This window comes from Anguilla anguilla, chromosome 4, assembly GCF_013347855.1.
Source record: "Anguilla anguilla isolate fAngAng1 chromosome 4, fAngAng1.pri, whole genome shotgun sequence".
Taxonomy (NCBI): domain Eukaryota; kingdom Metazoa; phylum Chordata; class Actinopteri; order Anguilliformes; family Anguillidae; genus Anguilla; species Anguilla anguilla.
This window is the reverse complement of record NC_049204.1, coordinates 47,800,823-47,820,709: the sequence shown is the minus strand read 5'-3', so window position 1 is coordinate 47,820,709 and position 19,887 is coordinate 47,800,823. Positions and strand designations below refer to the sequence as shown.

General features: G+C 41.9%; 1 protein-coding gene across 2 annotated transcripts in view; it reads left to right on the top strand.

The window, feature by feature from the left end:
- The window catches only part of malrd1 (MAM and LDL receptor class A domain containing 1), an 80,620-nt gene extending 68,147 nt beyond the window's left edge, over positions 1–12,473 (top strand). Inside the window, exons 37-43 of one of the 2 annotated variants that reach the window (XM_035412855.1) lie at positions 2,547–2,672; positions 4,723–4,789; positions 8,037–8,128; positions 8,559–8,655; positions 8,843–8,912; positions 10,306–10,371; positions 11,117–12,473. In XM_035412855.1, coding sequence (XP_035268746.1) covers positions 2,547–2,672; positions 4,723–4,789; positions 8,037–8,128; positions 8,559–8,655; positions 8,843–8,912; positions 10,306–10,371; positions 11,117–11,215 — 617 coding nt within the window. In that variant the 3' untranslated portion in view covers positions 11,216–12,473. Of the gene's footprint in view, positions 1–2,546; positions 2,673–4,722; positions 4,790–8,036; positions 8,141–8,558; positions 8,656–8,842; positions 8,913–10,305; positions 10,372–11,116 lie in introns of both variants that reach the window. The other variant, XM_035412854.1, reaches the window with a different exon arrangement.
- The last annotated feature ends 7,414 nt before the right edge of the window (positions 12,474–19,887 follow it).

The window sequence follows — 19,887 nt, the reverse complement described above, 5'->3', positions numbered from 1 at the left end:
TTCTGATTACATTCCAGGGGGGGGGGCAGGTGTCATTGAATGGCACCTGCCCCTCAGGAGAAGAAGCCAGTATTGTATAACACGAGACCCACACCAATAATTCTTTAGTGAATCAATTCAAAGCAAAGAGAATAAATTAGAGCCATGTTTTTAAAGACCTGGAACCAAAACCATCTCTTGGATATTGCCTATGCTACAGCTTATTAAGTTTAGTACATGATTTAAAACAATTGCTGTATGTTATGACAAATCAATTTGGGATTGTGAGCAAGACACTTGCATTATTTTATGTGCCAAAATAGGAAAAACACAAATATTAAACTTCTGTTAAACATTTAATATCAGTTGACTGTTAGCTAAAACAATAATCAATTATATTATATACCTTAATCTTTCAAAGTATTTGACAAGGCTATTTGTTACAAGCTTGGTTAATGACAAAACTTAAATGGGGAGGTTTTTTAATGAATTTGGGGGCTTTTCACCTTTATTTCCATTCTGCTACTCTGCAGTGTATTTGTGACAGTTATCTGTAAAAAGCACAATACAAATTAAATTGATTCGATTTGACCACCTGAAAGACATTTAATCACTTGACTGTTCACGGTGCCATTGTGTGTCTTGCTTGGGTCATTTGTACAAATACATTGCATCTGTGTGTTATCCTGCTTTACAGTACAGATCATTGGGGTGATAGAAACAGGGAATTGTGAAATGAAGGTAGAGGTTGACTGAAGCACTCTGCCCAGCTTGCAGATAGATGCTGATGCCCATTTAAAACTGACATTCCCAACAATGGCCAGCGATCACTCAAGGAACAAGGGTACACCAGAAAATTATTTGGATGCTACTGTACCTCTCTTATCTGCTCCTGACATTCTCACAACACTGTGCCATGACAAGACCTTACCCAGGATGCATTTCTGTCAGTGCAAGGGCAGATGATGATTCTGTTCAATTGATCTGCCACATGACTTGATTTGAGAAGCATGCTGTGTTTACTATGAAGGGGTTTGGTTTTTGTTCATGGGTGTAATTTTGCGTGGGTGGACGCTGCAGGTTTATCCAGCTTTGTCTTATTTTTTTTACTAAAGATCCTGCACTAAGTACTGGGAGACCTGAGGGAGACTTTTGTTTTCATTCAAAATTTTAATAAAATGATGGACTAAGACCAAATCAATCATTAATTTCAGTGATCATTTTTATAGGCAGGTAAGCAGTTGCAGCACATAGTGAAAGAGAAAGTGAACATAAATCAAGTGCAATTCATAGTTTACTGTTGGGAAGTGATAAAATACATTACAAAAAGCCCTTATAAGGGTGTTTATTGATGGCTGGCACCCCAGGGTTCTGCTGAGACGGCAGAAACATGATCCCAATGACAAAAAAAGAGCTGACCTTTCAACCACACTGTTTTACAGGACTTATTACAGCATGCTGCAAGCATGTACTTCCCTCAAAGCCACCTTCTTTTCTGATATTTTGTTTTTTTTAAAGTTGTTTTTCTACAGTTTGCCCATTCATTACTTGACATTATTTGATTTTATTTGAATTGTTATTTTACAGTTTTACTTTTCGGGCATGTAAGAATGGCTTGGCCAAATGCTACACAAAGCTTGCATTGAGTGTTCATGTTTAACTGCACACTGGAACTGAATGCTGAACTTACTGGAACATGAATGCTCTTGGTGAAGCTTCTCAGATCTGTGTCTTGGCATCTTTATTTCAACCTTCATCTTAGCCTTCGTGCTTCGGAGAATGCTCAATATGCAAGCGATGCACAATTAATAGTAACAACGACTTCAAACTGTATATTCCCCTTCATCCAAGGACTATATTGCACTTAAAGCAAGGAGACAATTCTCTACTGATGTAAATTCGCATGATATGTCAAGATATGACATCAATTTTGCAGCAGAAATCTTACCTCAAATCATTTGGGCATGGATTTAAGATGCCCCCTGGGAGCCAGTTATTAAGACAGATTACAGGAGCCAAATCAGACATTTGACTACGACTGCCTACCCTGAGCCATAGGCGTCTTTTATGGCCATGGTTAAGGCCGTGCAATCGTCTGGGTGAATGGAGCTCCTGGAGGTGGTGTCATTGTTCTAAGACTCTTGCTCTGTGGGAATTCTAGGCCAGGGTTCTTTTGACTCGTCTAGCCACTGACCCCTATGATATAAAAGCATTTATACTTCCTCTTTTTATACGGTCTCCTTTTTTAGCTTTGTGTTTGTCTAGTACACTGTAAAGATACTTGGTGAGCAGTTGCCAGCAATATCAGTTTTTTTTTTGTTTGTGGTCCTGTGTTCATATTCCAGATGAGAGGCTTTAGCTTGTTACATGGTTTTGTTTATATTGGTTTCTGGCTGGTTTAGACCACATTTAAGTAACACCAAGTGCCTTCTGAACATTTCCCTGCAACACATTACCCTGACATCTCTGTTCTAGAGCTGTGTTGGCAGCTGTGAAATCTTTTCCTTCTGACCCTCTCTCTCTCTCTCTATCTGATTGACCTTTGCCCTCTGTCTGTCCTGGTGCAGCTCTGCAGCAGTGTATTGATGGAGCTCTGGTGTGTGAGGAGAAGACCAGTTGCATCGCTCCTGAGCAGCGCTGTAACGGCTTTATTGACTGCTATCCCTTCGAGCCTGACGAGTCCAGCTGCCTCGGTGAGACACTAATCCTCCCCAACACGCCCTTCCCGAGCAGTCTCACCCTGCACCTTCGTTATTCTCCCATTATTGCTTTTTTTTAAGGAAGACATTGGCTCTTACATAATCATAACGTCTTTGTGTCATCAAATATATATTTTGAAATATGTATGCTTTATTCTCTTTACCCCTGATTCAAAATGCCCAGTCATAATTGTTGACCCATCCTATACAACAGCAGTCTAGGAGAGAGCAGACGTGCACCTGGTTCCTTCCAGAATTGTGTGCCAGCTGTCTCCATCTCACTCTGCTGTCCACCAGCCAAGCTGCGCAGTCATTGATTTGACCAACTGCATTTCCCATGCAGAGTACTGCCAACTGAGGAGTGAGATGCCTCACTATTGCATGGCAAGGCGGGAGTGCTGTGCCATGCACACTCTCAGTGGGTTGCATTATGGTCAAATGTGCATTGCCTTGTGGGACTCCCAGTCATAATTGGCAATGACTGTCAGGGTTCCGTTGTGGTCTGTGGGATGCACTACTGCGCTAAGGTCTAGAGTGTTAGGTAGAAATGCAATGCAGGAGACCATTTGTGTCCCTCTCTGATATTTTGCTGTGTGACATGCAATGGGAGATGATGGTCATGGAGTCATGACAGATACTTAACAATCATTCCAGTCCATTTGTGGAATTTTATTTTGTATTTTCCTTCCATTGGGAGAGCTCAGTCATGAAATTGCGCCTCAGATGGAAATTCACAGATGCCGATTTCAAATCCAACACCCACACTCATTTAAGGGACATGTCTGAGAGCTCAGAGTCACTTCAGACATCACTCAGTTTAAGGAGAACCACACAGTTTCAGTTCCTGTCTCATGGAGAGGAATTCAAACCTCCAACTGTTTTAGAATTTGAAATGTTCCGCATATAATACATATGTATGAGGAACTAGAATATTATTGCAGCGTCATCTATTCATGGTTCAAATAGAGAACTGCAAACAATATTTATTAAACATTTTACTAAATAATAACAAAATATAAAACCATAAAACCAGTGGCAGGCAGTGTCAGTTTTTTGATAATGGTCGTCACCTCACATGCTGAAGGCCTGGAGGTGTTAGGGATAAAAGGATATTTCTTTCTTTGTGGAAGAAGCAGTATTTAGCATGCAGCATTTGTGCATTGTTGCCTACAGGTATAAGTTAAGAAGACATTTAATTTGAGGGCAAATTTTTTTCTTTTTTGTGTCTTTTTTTTGTTAAGAGAATAGAATACCAAAAAAAAAAAGAAAGTTTATACCGTTATCAGTTGCTTGTGGAACTCTTTTCCTGGGAGATTTGTAATGCTGAAGGATGTCATCATTTAAACCCCAAAATAAAACCCTTTAACCTTTAACTGCAAATCCACAGTGAACATATAAAAACTCCCTGTGGGGACAATGAAACCCAGTAGACTAGATTAAAATGCAATCCAATAATTTCAATATTGTTGGCTCTGTGCCATATCAGCTCTTAATCCATGTTCAAAGCTAGAGTAAGAATGCACTCGGTGAATTAAAAAAAATGAGCTCCAGAAGAGCATTTTCAGCTGAAGCTGCCTTTCACGAGTTGGCCATGGCAGGACGCGGAAATGTGCCTCAGAGCTAGAAGTTCTGAGTTCTAAGCAGGTGGGGGCGAATCCATAGACCCTGAAGGCAGAGAATGGGAAGAGAGGCAGGGCCACTACCCCCCCACCCCACCCCACCCAACTCTCTCACCTGCGCCCCTGAGCCCTATTTTTGCAGGACGTCTTGCAGCCGAAGACAGACCAAGCACTACATGGGGCTGATTCATTTTGAAAGAATTTTTTTCACCTAATTACTTATTTCACATACACTCTCTCACACACACACACACACACACACACACGTGCCCCAACATGAGGTGTGTGTTCAGTTAAAGCCATTAAAGCAATTACAGAAGACGATGAACTCTAAATGGCCGTCTCCCCTGCGTTAAAGCTTGGCATTTACTCGTCACTCTGAAATTACTCGTCATTCTGAAATGACTTGCCTGCTTGCTTTTCAGAATGTCCTGCGGGATACTGCATGAATGAGGGCGTGTGCCTGGTGGAGCAGTGGGGCCCGTTCTGCCGGTGAGTACGCTGCGTTTCAGCCACGATGGATTCATTGTGAATTTCACTTGTCGGCCTCCAGCTATTGCGTGTCCCCCTGAGGTTCGGGTTATACAATATGACTGTTCGGCACATCATAACGGAAACAGAATCACGACGATCGGCGCTGTTTTAGTGTGAGGAATTAACTGTGTAATAGCATCGGCTTCAACTGCTGCCGCTGAAAATCACCCAACACGAGTCAAATAAACACTGACGACAGCCCTCATGCTTTATTTAACTAAACCATACTCTGTGCAAGACCGCCTAACATCATCATAGATGTGGGTGTACTCACACATACATTACACGCATGACATTTCTTGGCAAAGCAATCCAAAAACTCTCAGCAGTGAAGTATGGGCTTTTCATCCCACAGTCAACCACAGTCCGAGTGCCTGTGTCTGCAGATAAATGCAAAAAGCCCTGTGGGTAATTCCACTCTGCACACCACGGAGATAGATAGTCCGCCCACTACCCAGAACCCCCCCTTTCCGGCCCCCAGATGGCACGTGGCCTTTTTCATGCGCAGGGTCGAACCCACCACCCACGCAGCTCCCGGAGTCTCGAGTGAGAAAGAGGGGGGGGGGGGGGGGGGGCGCTCCCGATCTGCACCAAACCCAGAAACACATGCGTCAGCACACACTCCAACACACTTCCACCGGCCACGGGTCAGCGGCGTGAGGGGAGAGGTGAAGCAGCCAGAGCAGGCCCAGAGCGCTCGTCCGTCCCGCCAGAAATGTGCAGCCCTTTTCTCTCTGACTGGCAGCTGCTTCACCCAGCCAAATCCAGAGGCTGTGGAAAAAATGTAGCTGTTTATTATTTAACCATGGTCTGCCAAAGTCAGTCCAATACTCTGTCATCCATTTCCTCTCACAATCCAGTATAGGTATTTATGGGTTTAAGTACGCTGATATACTCATAACCTAGGGCAGTTGGAAACTTGCTCGGTCTGGTGCCTGGTGGGTGTTCCCCTCATGTTTTTGTCTTCACGAGTGCCAGAATGTTCCACAGGGGTACCGAATCGAAGACGGAGGGCGATCGCGTTCACGCTGGGATTCTTGGAGGGCGGGTCGTGTGCGTCGGCCTCTGAGGACCGCGGCTGTAGCCGGAACACGGGACTCACATCGGCGTGCGGCACTTCCTCTTCAGAAAAGTCGCGCTTCGCGGACCGCGGGAGAACCTGAGAGCTGATCTCGCCGCACGAACCGCTCCGTGCACTCTTCCTCCCTTTCCCACGGGTCCTCGCAGACGCCGCCGCTCCTCCCCCAGGCGGGTAGCTGGGAGACCGCAGTCTGGACGCCAGACTGCGCTAATCCCCCCAGTTCCTGCCGGCTTATGTGACCCCGTGCGTGAGCGGTTCTGCGAGCTGTGCGCTCTGCCACACACTCCAAACCGCACGTGTGGCTCGCTGCTGAGGGCTGTACGAGGAGCTGCTGGACGTGGGACGGCTGATGCTTCCGAGACGAGTTGCTTCGTCTAGTCATCTGCTGCATATATTTCCTGCAGCCAGGGGTGGAATTTTTACTTGCCTAAGATACTGTAGATATGGGTGTTTTATGCAAATAACTGCTGGCAAGTGCACCTGCCATACACGCGTTATTGATGTTGCTGACATTTATGGATGCTGGTGACTGTTAGCTAACATAGTGGCTGCTTGGATTAGAGGGAATCGTTTTTCAGGTTTTCACGATAACGCGCAGCTCAGATTTAGCGCCCGTTTGTCCGAGCGTCGCGAGGAAACGTTGCCAAGGAACAGGGCCGCGAGGCTCGTGGCAGTTGTAAAACATGGCCGGATAAGTTTTACTCTCCCCGGCCAGCGAGCGCAGCAAAGCAATCAGCACGCGGGACCTGTCCGCCAAGGCGGCGAGATTGATGCAGGGCTGCCTCACCTGTATTACCCATTCCCACAATGCCATTTGAATGTCACATGGAAATGCAGAATGTATCCCTCAAGGCGAGCGGAGGGGAGATTTAAAAATGCGCGTTTGAGAAACGAGCGGGACACTTGGGCGGTGATATTTCTCTGCTGTTGGCTGAGGAGACGCTGTTGGTAGCCCCGGTGTCCCCTGGAGAGTTACGTAACTGGCTGTGCCATGCAACTGTCAAAGGAACCTCTATGTGGAGGTGTCAGTCTCAGCTTTTACCTCATGCTCCTCTGTCTCTGTCTCTCAGCAGGCAGGGGATTACAAGCCCACACTGTTTACAGCTTAGATTCACCCGACACCTGTCTCCAGCTTTAAAATCAAAAATCCCCTTTTCCTAATGGAAACAAACAAGCAAAACTCCATTTTGGAGACTGTTGCATTTAGTTGTACAATTGTTTTATGGTCAGAGTTACAAACAAATGTTGTTTGAGTCCTGGCCCATACCACTCCATATGGCCTGTTTTACATGATGAATAATGAAGGAACTCGGATATCCCCTGAACACGTGCACTGTGTTTTACGTTAGACCTGGTGCGGTTTGGTTTTAAGAAGTTGATTCCCCATGGCTTCCCCATTCACCCAGTGGTCTGTGTCAGACAAACAGAAAACACCCACTTTAATTATCTCCGCTGTCTTGCGGTTCCATGTTGTTTGATGCCTGCAGACATAATGGCGCAGGCACCCAGCACTAGTCGCGTCTTTAATTAACTGTTGCATGACAAAGGCAGAATCCTCTCTCACCGTTTTGATATACGGTGTCAGCGTGGACTCTGCATCATCGCCGAGTACGGAATGCAGCGATGCGTTCTGTGCTGCTGGCTGGCTGGCCGGCTGGCTGATATGCTGTCTCTATATCTCTCTCTACATCGCATCAGAGTTTCTACTGTTCTTCTTTTTTTATCAAGATCAGCCTGTCAGTCAATCTATCTCTATGCGTCACTCATGAATTAATTTTTCTGTAGTTACGTATTCTTGTTTATCTGGTTGAAATTTGTGAAAGTCTGTCAGCTAGTTTCTGTGATAGCAGGAACTACTCCATGACAATGTGCTTGAAAGTACTGATGTATTCAGTATTGACCATATCGTTAATAGCATCTGTAGAGTCTTTAATATATATGAGTATTTTGGCCATAGCTGGAATGACTGTTAGCCGATTTACCTTTATGATTGCCAAAATGTCCACCCAGATTAGACAGTGCAGAAAGAGATTATGCAAAAGTTAAACATGCAAACAAGTTTTATTTTTTTTTGTGTCTCAGGGGTTAGTAATCATCTGTGAACCATGTCCTTTCTCCTCCTAGCTGTGTCCCGGGCTGGAGAGGCAATCGCTGTCACTTGAAAGAGAAGCCATCACCCCCTGTCCCTCCCCCAGGGCCTGGAGACATAGGACAGGGTAAGAGACCTGGTAAACCTGCCGTCTATCACCTCTTACCTCTCACAGTCTGAGGAGCAGCACACAAAACAGCTCCACAGATGTCTGCTGCAATGCAGCAGTCTGTGAAACTGGAGAGCCCCATTAGCTGAGTTCAGTTACAGTGAACTGCAATGAAATTAATGATCCTCTCATCAATAAAAACAAACAAAAAGAACAAAACAGGTTTCACAGACACAGATTAAGCTTAGTCTTGGGCTAAACTGAGTTTTGAGGTTTCAAATCTCCATTCGAAATTGAATTTAGTCTGTCGGCCCCATGTGTGTGACCCAGTACCCCATGTTTGCTGAACCGTGCATCCTCTGTTGTGCTGAATTAAGTCCAAGGCTGTATGCTGTGTGCTGAACTGTTTGCTGCAGGATGCAGTAACGCATGTGTTTGACCCTATCAGAATCTCCGTACATTGGCCTGGGGGCTGGGCTAGTGTTCTTGGTCCTGGGAATGGTCGTTGCTGTCTTCGCTGTGTTCAGAAGAAAATGCTCTTCAGCGTAAGTTCATAAATGCAGTGATGATAATAGTGGTAGGGATAGGTGTGAATATGTAACGCTAATAATACTTAAAATTATTAGATTATTATTTAAACAATAGGCCATTAATTTAGAATAAACAGACAGAGATAACAGTTGTCATTTAGAGTGCCATAACACGCTTGTGTTTGTTTTCTGGGTTGTGCAGGAAGTCCGAGGAAATGAACTGTGGAGTGATGGATAATCCAGTGTTTGACCTCTTTGACCAGAGAGCAGGGGCAAGTTTTCTCTCTTCTCTGTTTCGCCAGTTTAATAGCGCATGACGTTTCCTGATGAAAACACTACTGTCTGTTTCCCATTTGTAACACTTTCATAGTCCCCATGTGTCGGAAGTTATTGATTTCAATGGCATGAAAGCCAAGCCTGTTTTCTTCCCTCTCACACTTAGCACAAGAAGAAAGTATATGTTACCTCCCTGTAATGCTGTGGTACTGATAAGGCTAAAGCACAACATGGCTGTGTCTTCAGTTTTACTGTCCTCAGCATTGCAATAGACCATCTCCTGACAAGAGTTGCAATTACAGTTATCTGACAAAGGAGGCCATGGGACTAATCTTAACTAGCAGATTGCTTAAATTCAAGTGCCGTTCACGTTCAGAAAGTCATTCTCATTTGCTTTCTCCTTAGAAAGATGTAAACATTCTCCTTTTTCAGTGCTAAAGTCCTGGTTTAGCACGTCCAGACTTCCAGAGAAATCCATTGAATAGTCAGATAACCACAGACCATGGAGGGGGATTGCGGGGGTCAGTGGCAGATGGAATTATAAGTAAAAAGACAGAATTGCTGTTTCAGGGAAGTCGTAACAGATACGATCCGGAGATGCAGTCTGTACGGGGCCTATATTGAATTGTGTGCTGTAATAAAGCGGGTGACTGGGAGGCGGGGCCGACACGTAGCCGACGGGAGATACTGACCTCCGCAAGGCGTGCCTGTTTACGTGTGGGGCGTAGACGGAGGAATTTAACGCACGAGACGTCTGTCTGCCATGCGTGCATGGATCCTGGTCTCCCGGTGGAAATGTGACCAGCGCTCTGACAGCAGAATGAATAGCCTCCGCATTCATGGAGAAGCGCGGTCTCAGGCGGTGCCCGAGGAGAGCTAATGATGATTACATCACCACGTCCTGTTCGGCTGGATGCACACAGACGTGGGTGCATATGGATTATTACAGGTGCCGCCGATGAAGTCACATACCAGCAAAAACAAAACGAGAATTCAGGAAATAAAAGGCTTAGTGGGTCTGCCATTAATGCTGTTAATGTTTCAGCAGCATTCATTGTGTTTTGACTCATATTAGCACAGGGTTAAACCACTTCTTTAATCCGCTCAGGATAACGGAATTCGAAGTGTCTAAAAAAAAAAAATGTTTGAGCAAATTAAAATACTGCTTTGGTAATGTTTCCTAACAATGGTGACTTACTTGAGAGTCCAGACCATGGCCTTCCTCCTTGTTCAATGCCTTAAACAAAGTTTTCTGAGACAAAAGCGCAATCATTCAAATTAGCCTAGATCTGCTTTGCATAATGAGACAATACTGACTGCAGAGCTTGAGTAGCAGGAGAATCATCGGCAAGTCCAGTAACAACCATTCTTTCCCTTCTATTAATTCAGTTCCCTTCCATTGAAAAGGTGCCTGGGACTTCTATCAGTGTGTACCCCTGGAAGACTGAGATGGAGGTAGGGACCATGCTAACAGTGTTCTGCTGGGGGGTAGGACGCAGTTTGCCTTGGGCTGAATATTCAGTTGGTGACAGATGCTATTCTGTTAATGTGAAAGGACTCCAAATACTGCATCAAACATGTATCAAACTTCCCTATTTTTCCCTGGGTTTTCCTTTTCATGGATATATTACACATGCTGAGTCGTCATATTGAGCAAATACTTTGACTTCATCAGAACAATTTTATACTTTCATGTTTTTAAATGTATATTATGTAACTAGCCTTAACATTATGTTATGTTGTTTTGTTATGTTATTAACTAATCCTCATTTGATAACTGCATTAATTCTGTTCAATCACTTCAACTCTACACAAACAAATGTACACTTGTGATAATTACTGTATTTCTGGTGATTAAGTTGTCCATTACAAAGAGGAAATTGTGATATTTGGTAATGTGCATGATACACCCCTGCAGAGGAGATTTTAGGGTCAGCCTATGTCATACTCATGACACTGTAGCAACCACACACGTAGCATAGCTCTAGCGTGTCACTCAATATTATGTCTGCTTCTGAAGCTCAAGGTGAGCAGAGTTTGTTTAGGCAGGTCAGAGTGCCGCTGGAGACGTCCGCGAGTCGTTATAGAGGTTTTTGTGCTCTGTGTGTGTGTGTGTGTGTGTGTGTGTGTGTGTGTGTGTGTGTGTGTGTGTCTGTGTGTGTGTGTGCGTGCGTGTGTGTGTGTGTGTGTTCCACTTCAGGGCCTGGACATGAGAAATTCCAAGCTGTCCTTCAGCAACCCACTGTACCAATCCCACACTGGAGAAGAAGGCTTGGACTCCAGGAGCTCTGTAGCTTAACTACCTGGAAACGTCTGACATTAAAACCACAAGACACAAGGATTTATGTCTTCTTTTCAAATCAAATCAAATCAAATCAATGTATTTTGTAGAGTGCTTTCTACAAAGAACTGTTGGGTAGGAAACCAGGCCTGAGCCCCCAAAAAGCAAGTGAGGTAGCAACTCCACAGCACACACAAAACACTCAAAAAGAGCACTTAAAAAGAATTAATGCATTGTTACTGTAATACAAAATGCTAATGCTAACCAACAGAATATTTTCTAACAACATGGAAAATTACTTTCCTAAGTCATACTAGGTGGAAAAGGGCGGAACCTTATAGCAAATTATCAGTTTGTGTTTGGCTCGCAAAGACCACATAATCACGCGGCTCATTTATAGGCAATGGAAATCTGTGCCCTACCCACTTTATTAAATTATACGATACTGTGGGAAATATGTGAGAACACATATTAGAATCTATATTTTATTGGGTTTTAAATATTACTTGCAAATGAGAGTTTTACAGTGCCATTATTTTCTTTTCCATAAAGCCACTTTCAGCACATATGCTACACATTACTGAACTAAAAAATGTGCTCAAATCTTCCGGAAAATGTGTGATCACAAACAGCCAGAAGTAGTTTTGGCCTCAGTTTAACATCAGTAGTCATCTTGATATTTCCTGCTTTTGTTGAAGTTCAGACATAAAAAGAGTCCAGGCAAAGACTCTCATGCTAAATAACAATGAGGTTCTAATTATTTTGACCAATATTGGATATTATAACATATATTTTATGAAATATCATATAATGCCAAATATCTTTCTGGGATAGTGGCTGTTTTACATAAGCCAACATCCTGTATGTGTTATTGTTTCTATCACATTACTGTTCATGGTCTGTTGGCCCATGCATCACATGCTTCTTGCCCAAACGCACCCAGACAAAAGCATATCTATTATTCATGTACTTTAAAGCAGTTAAACCCAATGGGCACATGCAGTAAATAAGGCTTTGTGTTTTCTGAATCAGTTATACAGTACAAGTTTAAATGGGTAGTTGTTAAATATTCTATTGCAAGGCTGCTTTACTGGATTGAGAACAGTGTGGAAAATAGTGTTTGATTTTTATTTAGCTGCATTGCAGTTCAGTTTTATTGTATTTTTCATATTTTCAACAAAGTACCAGAAACGGTGCTTTCAGTGCTTCATTAAATCAATGTTCCAATGTTAAAACAAGGTAAAGTATTATAAAATTAAATATTTCCCCATTTCCAGTATGGTTTGTTTTGTCTTTGGTGAAAGAGAACAGAAAAAATGCAAATGCTGCAAGATTCTCTTCATTCACAGTAAAACGTCCATTGTTAATTCAACTCTAACTATAACAACTATAACATTTGGTCTCGCTTTGAAATGTGGGACCAAATGCCATCTGTTGAGAGTTGAAATAACACTGGACATCATACTGTGCGCAATGAGGTTTCCGCACCACCGGAAACTAACAACTAACATCCCAAATACTGAATCCATGGTGCCATCACACTCTTGAGAGAGATGCCGTCACTCTCCATTCTTCCTCTTCACGAACTATCAAAATGAGGCATCCAATCAGAAACGACAGGGCCGCTCCTGGACGACTGCCAGCAGGAGATAGCCAGAATAAATCACTCTTTAAAGCCGGCGCATATACCATCTTATTATTCAGGGATGAAACGGATTGAGGAGAAACCAATACACTTGTACTGGTGTACACATTATTTATTCCTATTATTTTTTTTTATTTTTTGCAGAAGCCATTGAAGCTGCTTGTGTAGGGGCCCATAGCCAACTGAAATTTCAGCCTTTTTTTCTTTTGATGCTCAGGGTGTGACAGACACTATTATTATTATTATTATTATTATTTCAAGATTGTCTTTTTATTTTTCTTCTTTATCCTACCTTTTTTCTGACACAATGCTTGGCACAATGCTAGTTCTTCATTGCTTGCAGCTGCATCACTTTCCAGAACTGAGTGAACGATGACAAAATCAGCTGTGTTTTTTTTTTTCGTACAGGGAGAGCAGCCAATACATGAATAGTCTTGTCAGTTCAAGTGTTGAAAAAACTAAAACTTGATGCTTTTTTCTGACTTGTCATCAATACTGATGGGGGCTTTGTCACAGAATGAGTGCTACACATATTTGAGATAAACTTTTGATTTCGACTTCCTAGTTTTCTCATATAAAATGCTTCTGCATACCAATGGGATGAGATTAAATACACCAGTGAATCTCTTGTGAATGTAATAAAACCGATGCAGTGTACACGCACCAGTCTTGTGCCAGATCACATTCATTGTTCACATTGACAAGAAAAAAAAGAAGATGTTTTATTGTTCCGAGCTCTCGCGGGGCATATTGCTGCTTGTCCACTTCTGTCTGCATTTCCACAAGAGCAGCCTGCCCATCCTGCCCTCTCCAGACACTGAAACTCAAATTCCGTGCCTCGCTCTTCAGAGGATGCCAGGTGCATTTTTTGTGATTCCTTTTCCTCATGCCCCCTTCAAAGAGCAGCTACTCTTTCATATTCTATACATCTCAAAATGCAACTGGCAAAGTGAATACAGATCCACTCCACTGCGCACTGTCCTTTTTAAAAAAAACAAATTTCAAATCGCAGCGTGATTCTTACAGTATGCTGAGCATTTATTATTTTGGAGAGTATATGAAACAAAAATGAACTAAATTAGGGAGTGTTTATATTTTTTAATTAATTCATTTGTATTGGCCTGACTGTGTTTTTTTTTATTTTTTATTTTATTTATTTATTTATTTATTTTTTTATTTTTTTTTTTATTCTAAATGCACAAACATATATATACAAAAAATACATACATACATAAATACATATAAAAATAATGTTGCAAAAACAACTAAACTAAACTTTTATTTCTTCCATTGTATTCTTTTTCCCCCTTTCTCCCTCTCTTATCTCTCCCCTCCTCCCCTTCTCCTCCCCCTCTGTGTACCTTTCCCATTTATATTCATGATTTTTTATTAGTATTATTTTTTTACACTTATTTATTCATTTTTCCTTTTTATCCCTCTATCATCTTCCCCCTTCTCTACTCTCTCCTCCCCCTGCTATCTAACTCATCTACCTCTCTTATTCCTCCCCGTTCCTTACTTAGTAGCTATTCTTTTCAGTTAAATACTGTTACATGTATATGCATATATATCACACACATACTCATAGTATGCCTAAAGAAGTAAACAACAAGCAAATACATATTACCAAAATACATAAGATAATAATAGAAGAAAAAACGGAAAAAAAAACAAAAACAAAAAAAAAACTGTGTGTTGATGTGGTGGCCTCCTTCTTGAGTGTGACCATTCACATATCGCTAGTTTGTTCCTGGCCGAATTCCTGTGATACTGCTGTGCTGAGTGTGTGCATCAGGTTGCGGCGGTATCTGCCCTGGCTGTCTCCAGATAAACAGGCAGCGGACCCAGAATGGCGGTTTGACGGCGGTGAGCCTGAAAAACTGCAGTTCAGCATTCTCCTACTAACTGCAGCCATTTTGGGTCTTTTTTTTTTTTTGGGATGGACGAGCGATATTTCAGCTGTAGCAAAACAACAAACGGCCAACGGCCTCTCTCCCATTTCCCCCCGACCTAGTCATCGTTCCCCTGCTCTTCACGTGATGCTCAGCTGAGTGAGAAAATGTTCAGCCATCACTTTTTCCAGTTTTTTTTTATTTTACTCTTTCTCTGCTTCTCTGTTTTGTTCCCAGAGCTAGCTGTCAAACCTCTGGAAACCTCGTCATTCACTGCACTGAAAGAAAGTTCCATTTACTGCTGAAGCCAGGCCAGCTCAGAATGCAAGCACAAAGCCATTGTTCAAAAGAGAAAAAAGCTAGTCAGCCTTTTTATTATATGTGTGTGTGTGTGTATATATATATATATATAGTACAGACCAAAAGTATTAGGTGGCCGTATACGTTATGCTCAAAAGAATTCCATTAATTTAAGGGCATTTATTTAATTGGTTGAACATAAACTTGCTTTTTGGTTCCAGATAATTCAAACTTTTGGTCCAGTGTTGATGGTTCTTAGCCCATGGGAGTGTTCTTTTTAACAACATGTAGCAAGGGCTTTTTTGCAGATACACATCCTTTTAGACCAGCTGATTGTAGTTTCCGTGTCACTGTAGTCAGGGACACTGGTTTCTAGCTGGATTGAGTTCTTCCTTTAGTTGTTGTGCAGATTCATGATGTCTTATTTTGCTAGACGTCACAAGAGATGTGTCTTCTGCCACTGATGTTACCCTTCTTCTTCCTGGTCTTTTCCTGTGAACATTACTGCCTGTCAGTTGGGCCCTTCTGAGTGTGTACTGAACACTGCACCTGGAAATCTTAAGTTTCTTTGCAATTTCTCACTGGAAATAACCTTCTTGCCACAATATGTTTACTTTGCCCCACACATTTAAGTCTAACTCTTCTTTGCCACATTTCCTGCAACTTTAGTATCTATTTTACATACACTATTCCAAAGATATTAGGCTAGCGGTGGTTTTAAAGAAAACCAACGTAGATAAGATTTCTGTCAATTTAACTACCCCTCCATCTTCCACTTTCCAAAATGATTGGATAGATAATCGGTTTACCTTCCAATAACTGGTTTATCTGCTAGTCTAGCCAATGGAGGCTGTTGTGAGGAAAGTCATGTCTAAGATTATTTTTGAAGAAAAACTCATCTTTTTGTGTTCTTGTGGTAGAAATAGAAAAACATTGTTTATGCTTTGGTTTGCTATTCAGTAAATGTGCATATATTAACAGAATTGATCTCTACCTAAGGTTTAAAAAAAACACACACACACAGGTGGCCTAATACTTTTGTCTTGTACTATATACAGTATATAAAAATGTGAAAGTGCCCTCATAGATGATTTATCGCACTGTTCTGTGATAACCCCTTTTTTAAACATGTCAATAGATTTTTATTTTAATCTGTTTGCTATTTTTTCTCTCTGTTAAAGTTTAATGTTTTAAGCATGATATTTATCTTTGTCAGAACCCACTGATGAAAAATATACCTAATTGCATGAATGCATTTATTCTAAAGCTGGACATCCCTCTTCTATGTTTATACGAATCAATATTAGTATCAGTGGTAATGAGAGGATGGTTTCCCAGTCTTAAAGGTGCATAGTAAAATATTATACCGGTGCATTTTTATGGGTCCAGCAGTGGTCTATTTAAGACTGAATTTTTTACTGTTCAATGTGACACAACCTGGGCTGACTCCTTTTCAACATCATATTTTCTGCAAATGGAAACTGGGTGTAATGCTGTCGCTCACTGTCTAGACCAATCACAAGGTTCCCTAGCATTCAGACAGCCAGGTGCTCCCTGTGGTATGCCAGCTCAATCTGCAGTGTGAATCTTGCCTGTCATTGGCGATAGCTGCTGGAGGCTATCTGGTCCCGCAGCTCAAATTATGCTGTTTGTTAGAGAGGTTGTGTCACATGTATTACAAGAAAAGCCAAGGAGCCAAGCACGGTGTCATTTTGGTTGAGTCACTGTGCCATTTTGTGCCTCACATAGATTTTGATCAAACAGCCTGAGGGATGGTATCAGCTTTTCTTTTTTAAAAGTTCTAGTTCATTTGAACCGGTGTTCGGTAGTACACTGGAAGTATTTTTGATCTGGGTTTTGGATCGCCTGACACAATGCAGCTGCCCGTTACAGATGTCCGAAATGCCGTGACACAGTTCACTTCCTAGCATATCACTGAGGGACCTCAAACATGGCTGGATACACTGTCTCTGTGTCCAACGGTTCCCGTACGTGTGTTTGTGATTATAAGTCATTTAAGGCCCCTTGCACACCAGTAGGCTGATGCATTCTGGCTTCATAAAGCCAAGAAACATTTTTCCATACAGCCCACCTCCATTCAGACTGAAACTGAAAAAATTGTTTATTGCTTGTTGCCCTAAGGGAGCAGATTTGGAGTCTTCATAGTTTTTTTTTTGTTGTTATTTTGTGTGTTTTTCCATTATGAACTCAATATCGAATGTAATTAGGTCCTCGACTGCAGTCACTTCATTAAATCCATACTCCCCCATATTTTTTTCTTTTCTGAATGGCACGCTATTTTATTTCCCTTATCATTTACTTTTTTCATTTCATCTGGCTTTAACAGGTATGACTAGCTACAGAATCCAAGTTCAGCAGCCGAATGCTAATGGTTTTAGGTCTTGAACACAAGCGATTTTAATCCAGTTCTCTGTGTTGTAAATGTTGACAGGGTTGATTGCTCGGGTATAATTTATACCGCATTTTCACATCTATTATCTGAAATGCAACATTGGTTTGCAAACAGGCCTACACAGTGAAAGAAGCCTGGACAGCAGTTCATTCATTCTGTCCTAACTTGACTTACAAATTCTTCCATTGCAAATGGTGCACACCAAGAGAGCCGATCATAAAGGAATCAAATAAAAAATAATTTATTTATTTGATTCATTTTGTTTCTTAGAATCAACAGTATCAAAATAATCATAGACATGTTCATAGAAAACAACCAAATGGCAATAAATCAACAAATCAAGACAATAATTCAAAAATGACCAAAAAGGTATAGTTTATAATGGTATAGCTTATTACGCCTAGCCTTCTCACAATACAATATATCTGGAACAGATATCGTGGAGCCCAGTCGTGCCCTTCTCTCTGCTCACAATGGGGTGCACAGAAGATGGGGCGCCACAGGGGACAGGCTGATTAAAATCTGCTCTCTTGAGGTGAGGGGGGAGGGAATTTTGTGACATCTGGTTATGTGTTGCTAATATGCACAATGAGGAAAAGTTCATTAAAAGACAAAGTACACTACACATACATATTCATACTGTAGCTCACACTTTGCTGCCAATTAACACATGCACCTGCCTTCTTCCTACTGTTGTGCTGATAGATAAAGATGGTTCGGGTTAGGGGGTGAATCCTGTGGCATCTGGTTGCTAATATGCACTAACATGATCAATGAGGAAATTTTAATTAACAGGCAAAGTACACTACACATACATACTCATAATGTTGCTCACACATTGCTGCCACTTAACACGTACACCCACCTCTTCTGCCTACTGTTGTGCTGATATATAAAGATGGGATTTGTATCTTTATTTTCTTGTTTCCTGAGAAGCTTCCTTCCCCTCGGGACAGCAGATATGTTTCTGAAGCATCCTGTTTTCCAGAATATTTTCCAGATCAAGTCTTGAGACCGGCAGGGCCTTTTTTAAATGGGGATTTATTTGCCTTTGAGGCTGGGCTCCTCTGAATGGCCAGCATTGTGTCCTGGCCTGTTTGATGCACATGTTCTCCACAGAGTGCCGTTCCACACCTTCACCCAGCCAGAAGTGGCTGATCTGTGCCCTGACCTGCCTTAGCCCAGGGAACGCAGCAAACATGAGCGCTCTTCACAAGAGATGTGCAGTTCTTACCCGTAAAAGTGCTGTATGAGAAATACTTTTTATCTCTATGATCTTCATTTCAGAAAGAAACCAAAAGTTATATACCATGGTATTAGTTATGTTATGGATTTGGCCGGGCTCTCATGTCATGAAAGGTAAGCATAATCGACGCTCAAAAACATCTGCTGTTGTTTCAAGTCTGTTCAAGTTTCCTTTGTCAAAAAAAAAACTGGGCTAGCTGAAGGGCTGAGAACTTGTGTTTTGTATTGACTGAAGTCTGGAGAAGCTGAAAGGTTAGAAGCCTGTAAGCAGAAATGCCGATCAGCTGATCACCTTGACAGCACGCCTGACACACAGAGTTAATCTCATGTCATGTGACATGCTGATGAAGCCTTAATAGGCAAACGCTCACCTCCGATCTCAGCTATTTGCTGTACATTCATATGAAATAACACATTCCAAAGCAGCCAAACTTTCGAACTTCAGAACTGTGAGGTCTGAAACATGTCTATAAAATGTGTGACATGCAAACACCTTCAAGAAAGAAAGAATGTAGTTGGAAAGCAATGGCTTGAGTTGCTTTAAAAATTTAAATCTTGGTACAATTTTATCGTTCACCACAACCTTGCATTACCTTACAATAAAATAACATATTTAGAAAACGTTTTGCACTTGCTGTATATTACTGTCCTGCATGTGGATCTTCATGCATTTCCCAGCATAGATGCACAATTTCCATCTCTGCTGCAATGGGAAGGGGGTTAACTCCTGTATCTTGGCAAATTTTCCCTCTCACATTAGGAAAAACCTAGCAGTCAATTGTAAAATGGAAAATTTAGACAGCACTCTCCTTGTTCTCTTGTGTGGCTAACCTCCATTAACATGTTTTCGACAATGCTGTTTATTCAGAAATTAATTTCATACTCTGCTCTGCTCATACACACAAAATGCAGTAATGCATCAGCATGTTACCTATTTACTGAAGACAATACAAAACCAATTGCTGGGAGCAAATAGTATCTAAAAATAAACTGTTAACACTGCGGGTTTAAAGCAATGGAAATTCCCATCAGCCCAAGGTGTTTACTGTTGTGTTTTTTGTGTTTCAAAAGCAGTGAGGCAGTGAGAAGGAAGCAGAACTTGGTCTGTATGATCGCACAGATAAGGTCCAGTCTGGTGTGGAGCTAATGGAATATGTGACCCATCTCCTGGTGCCTGGGAGACAAGTGCTGACTA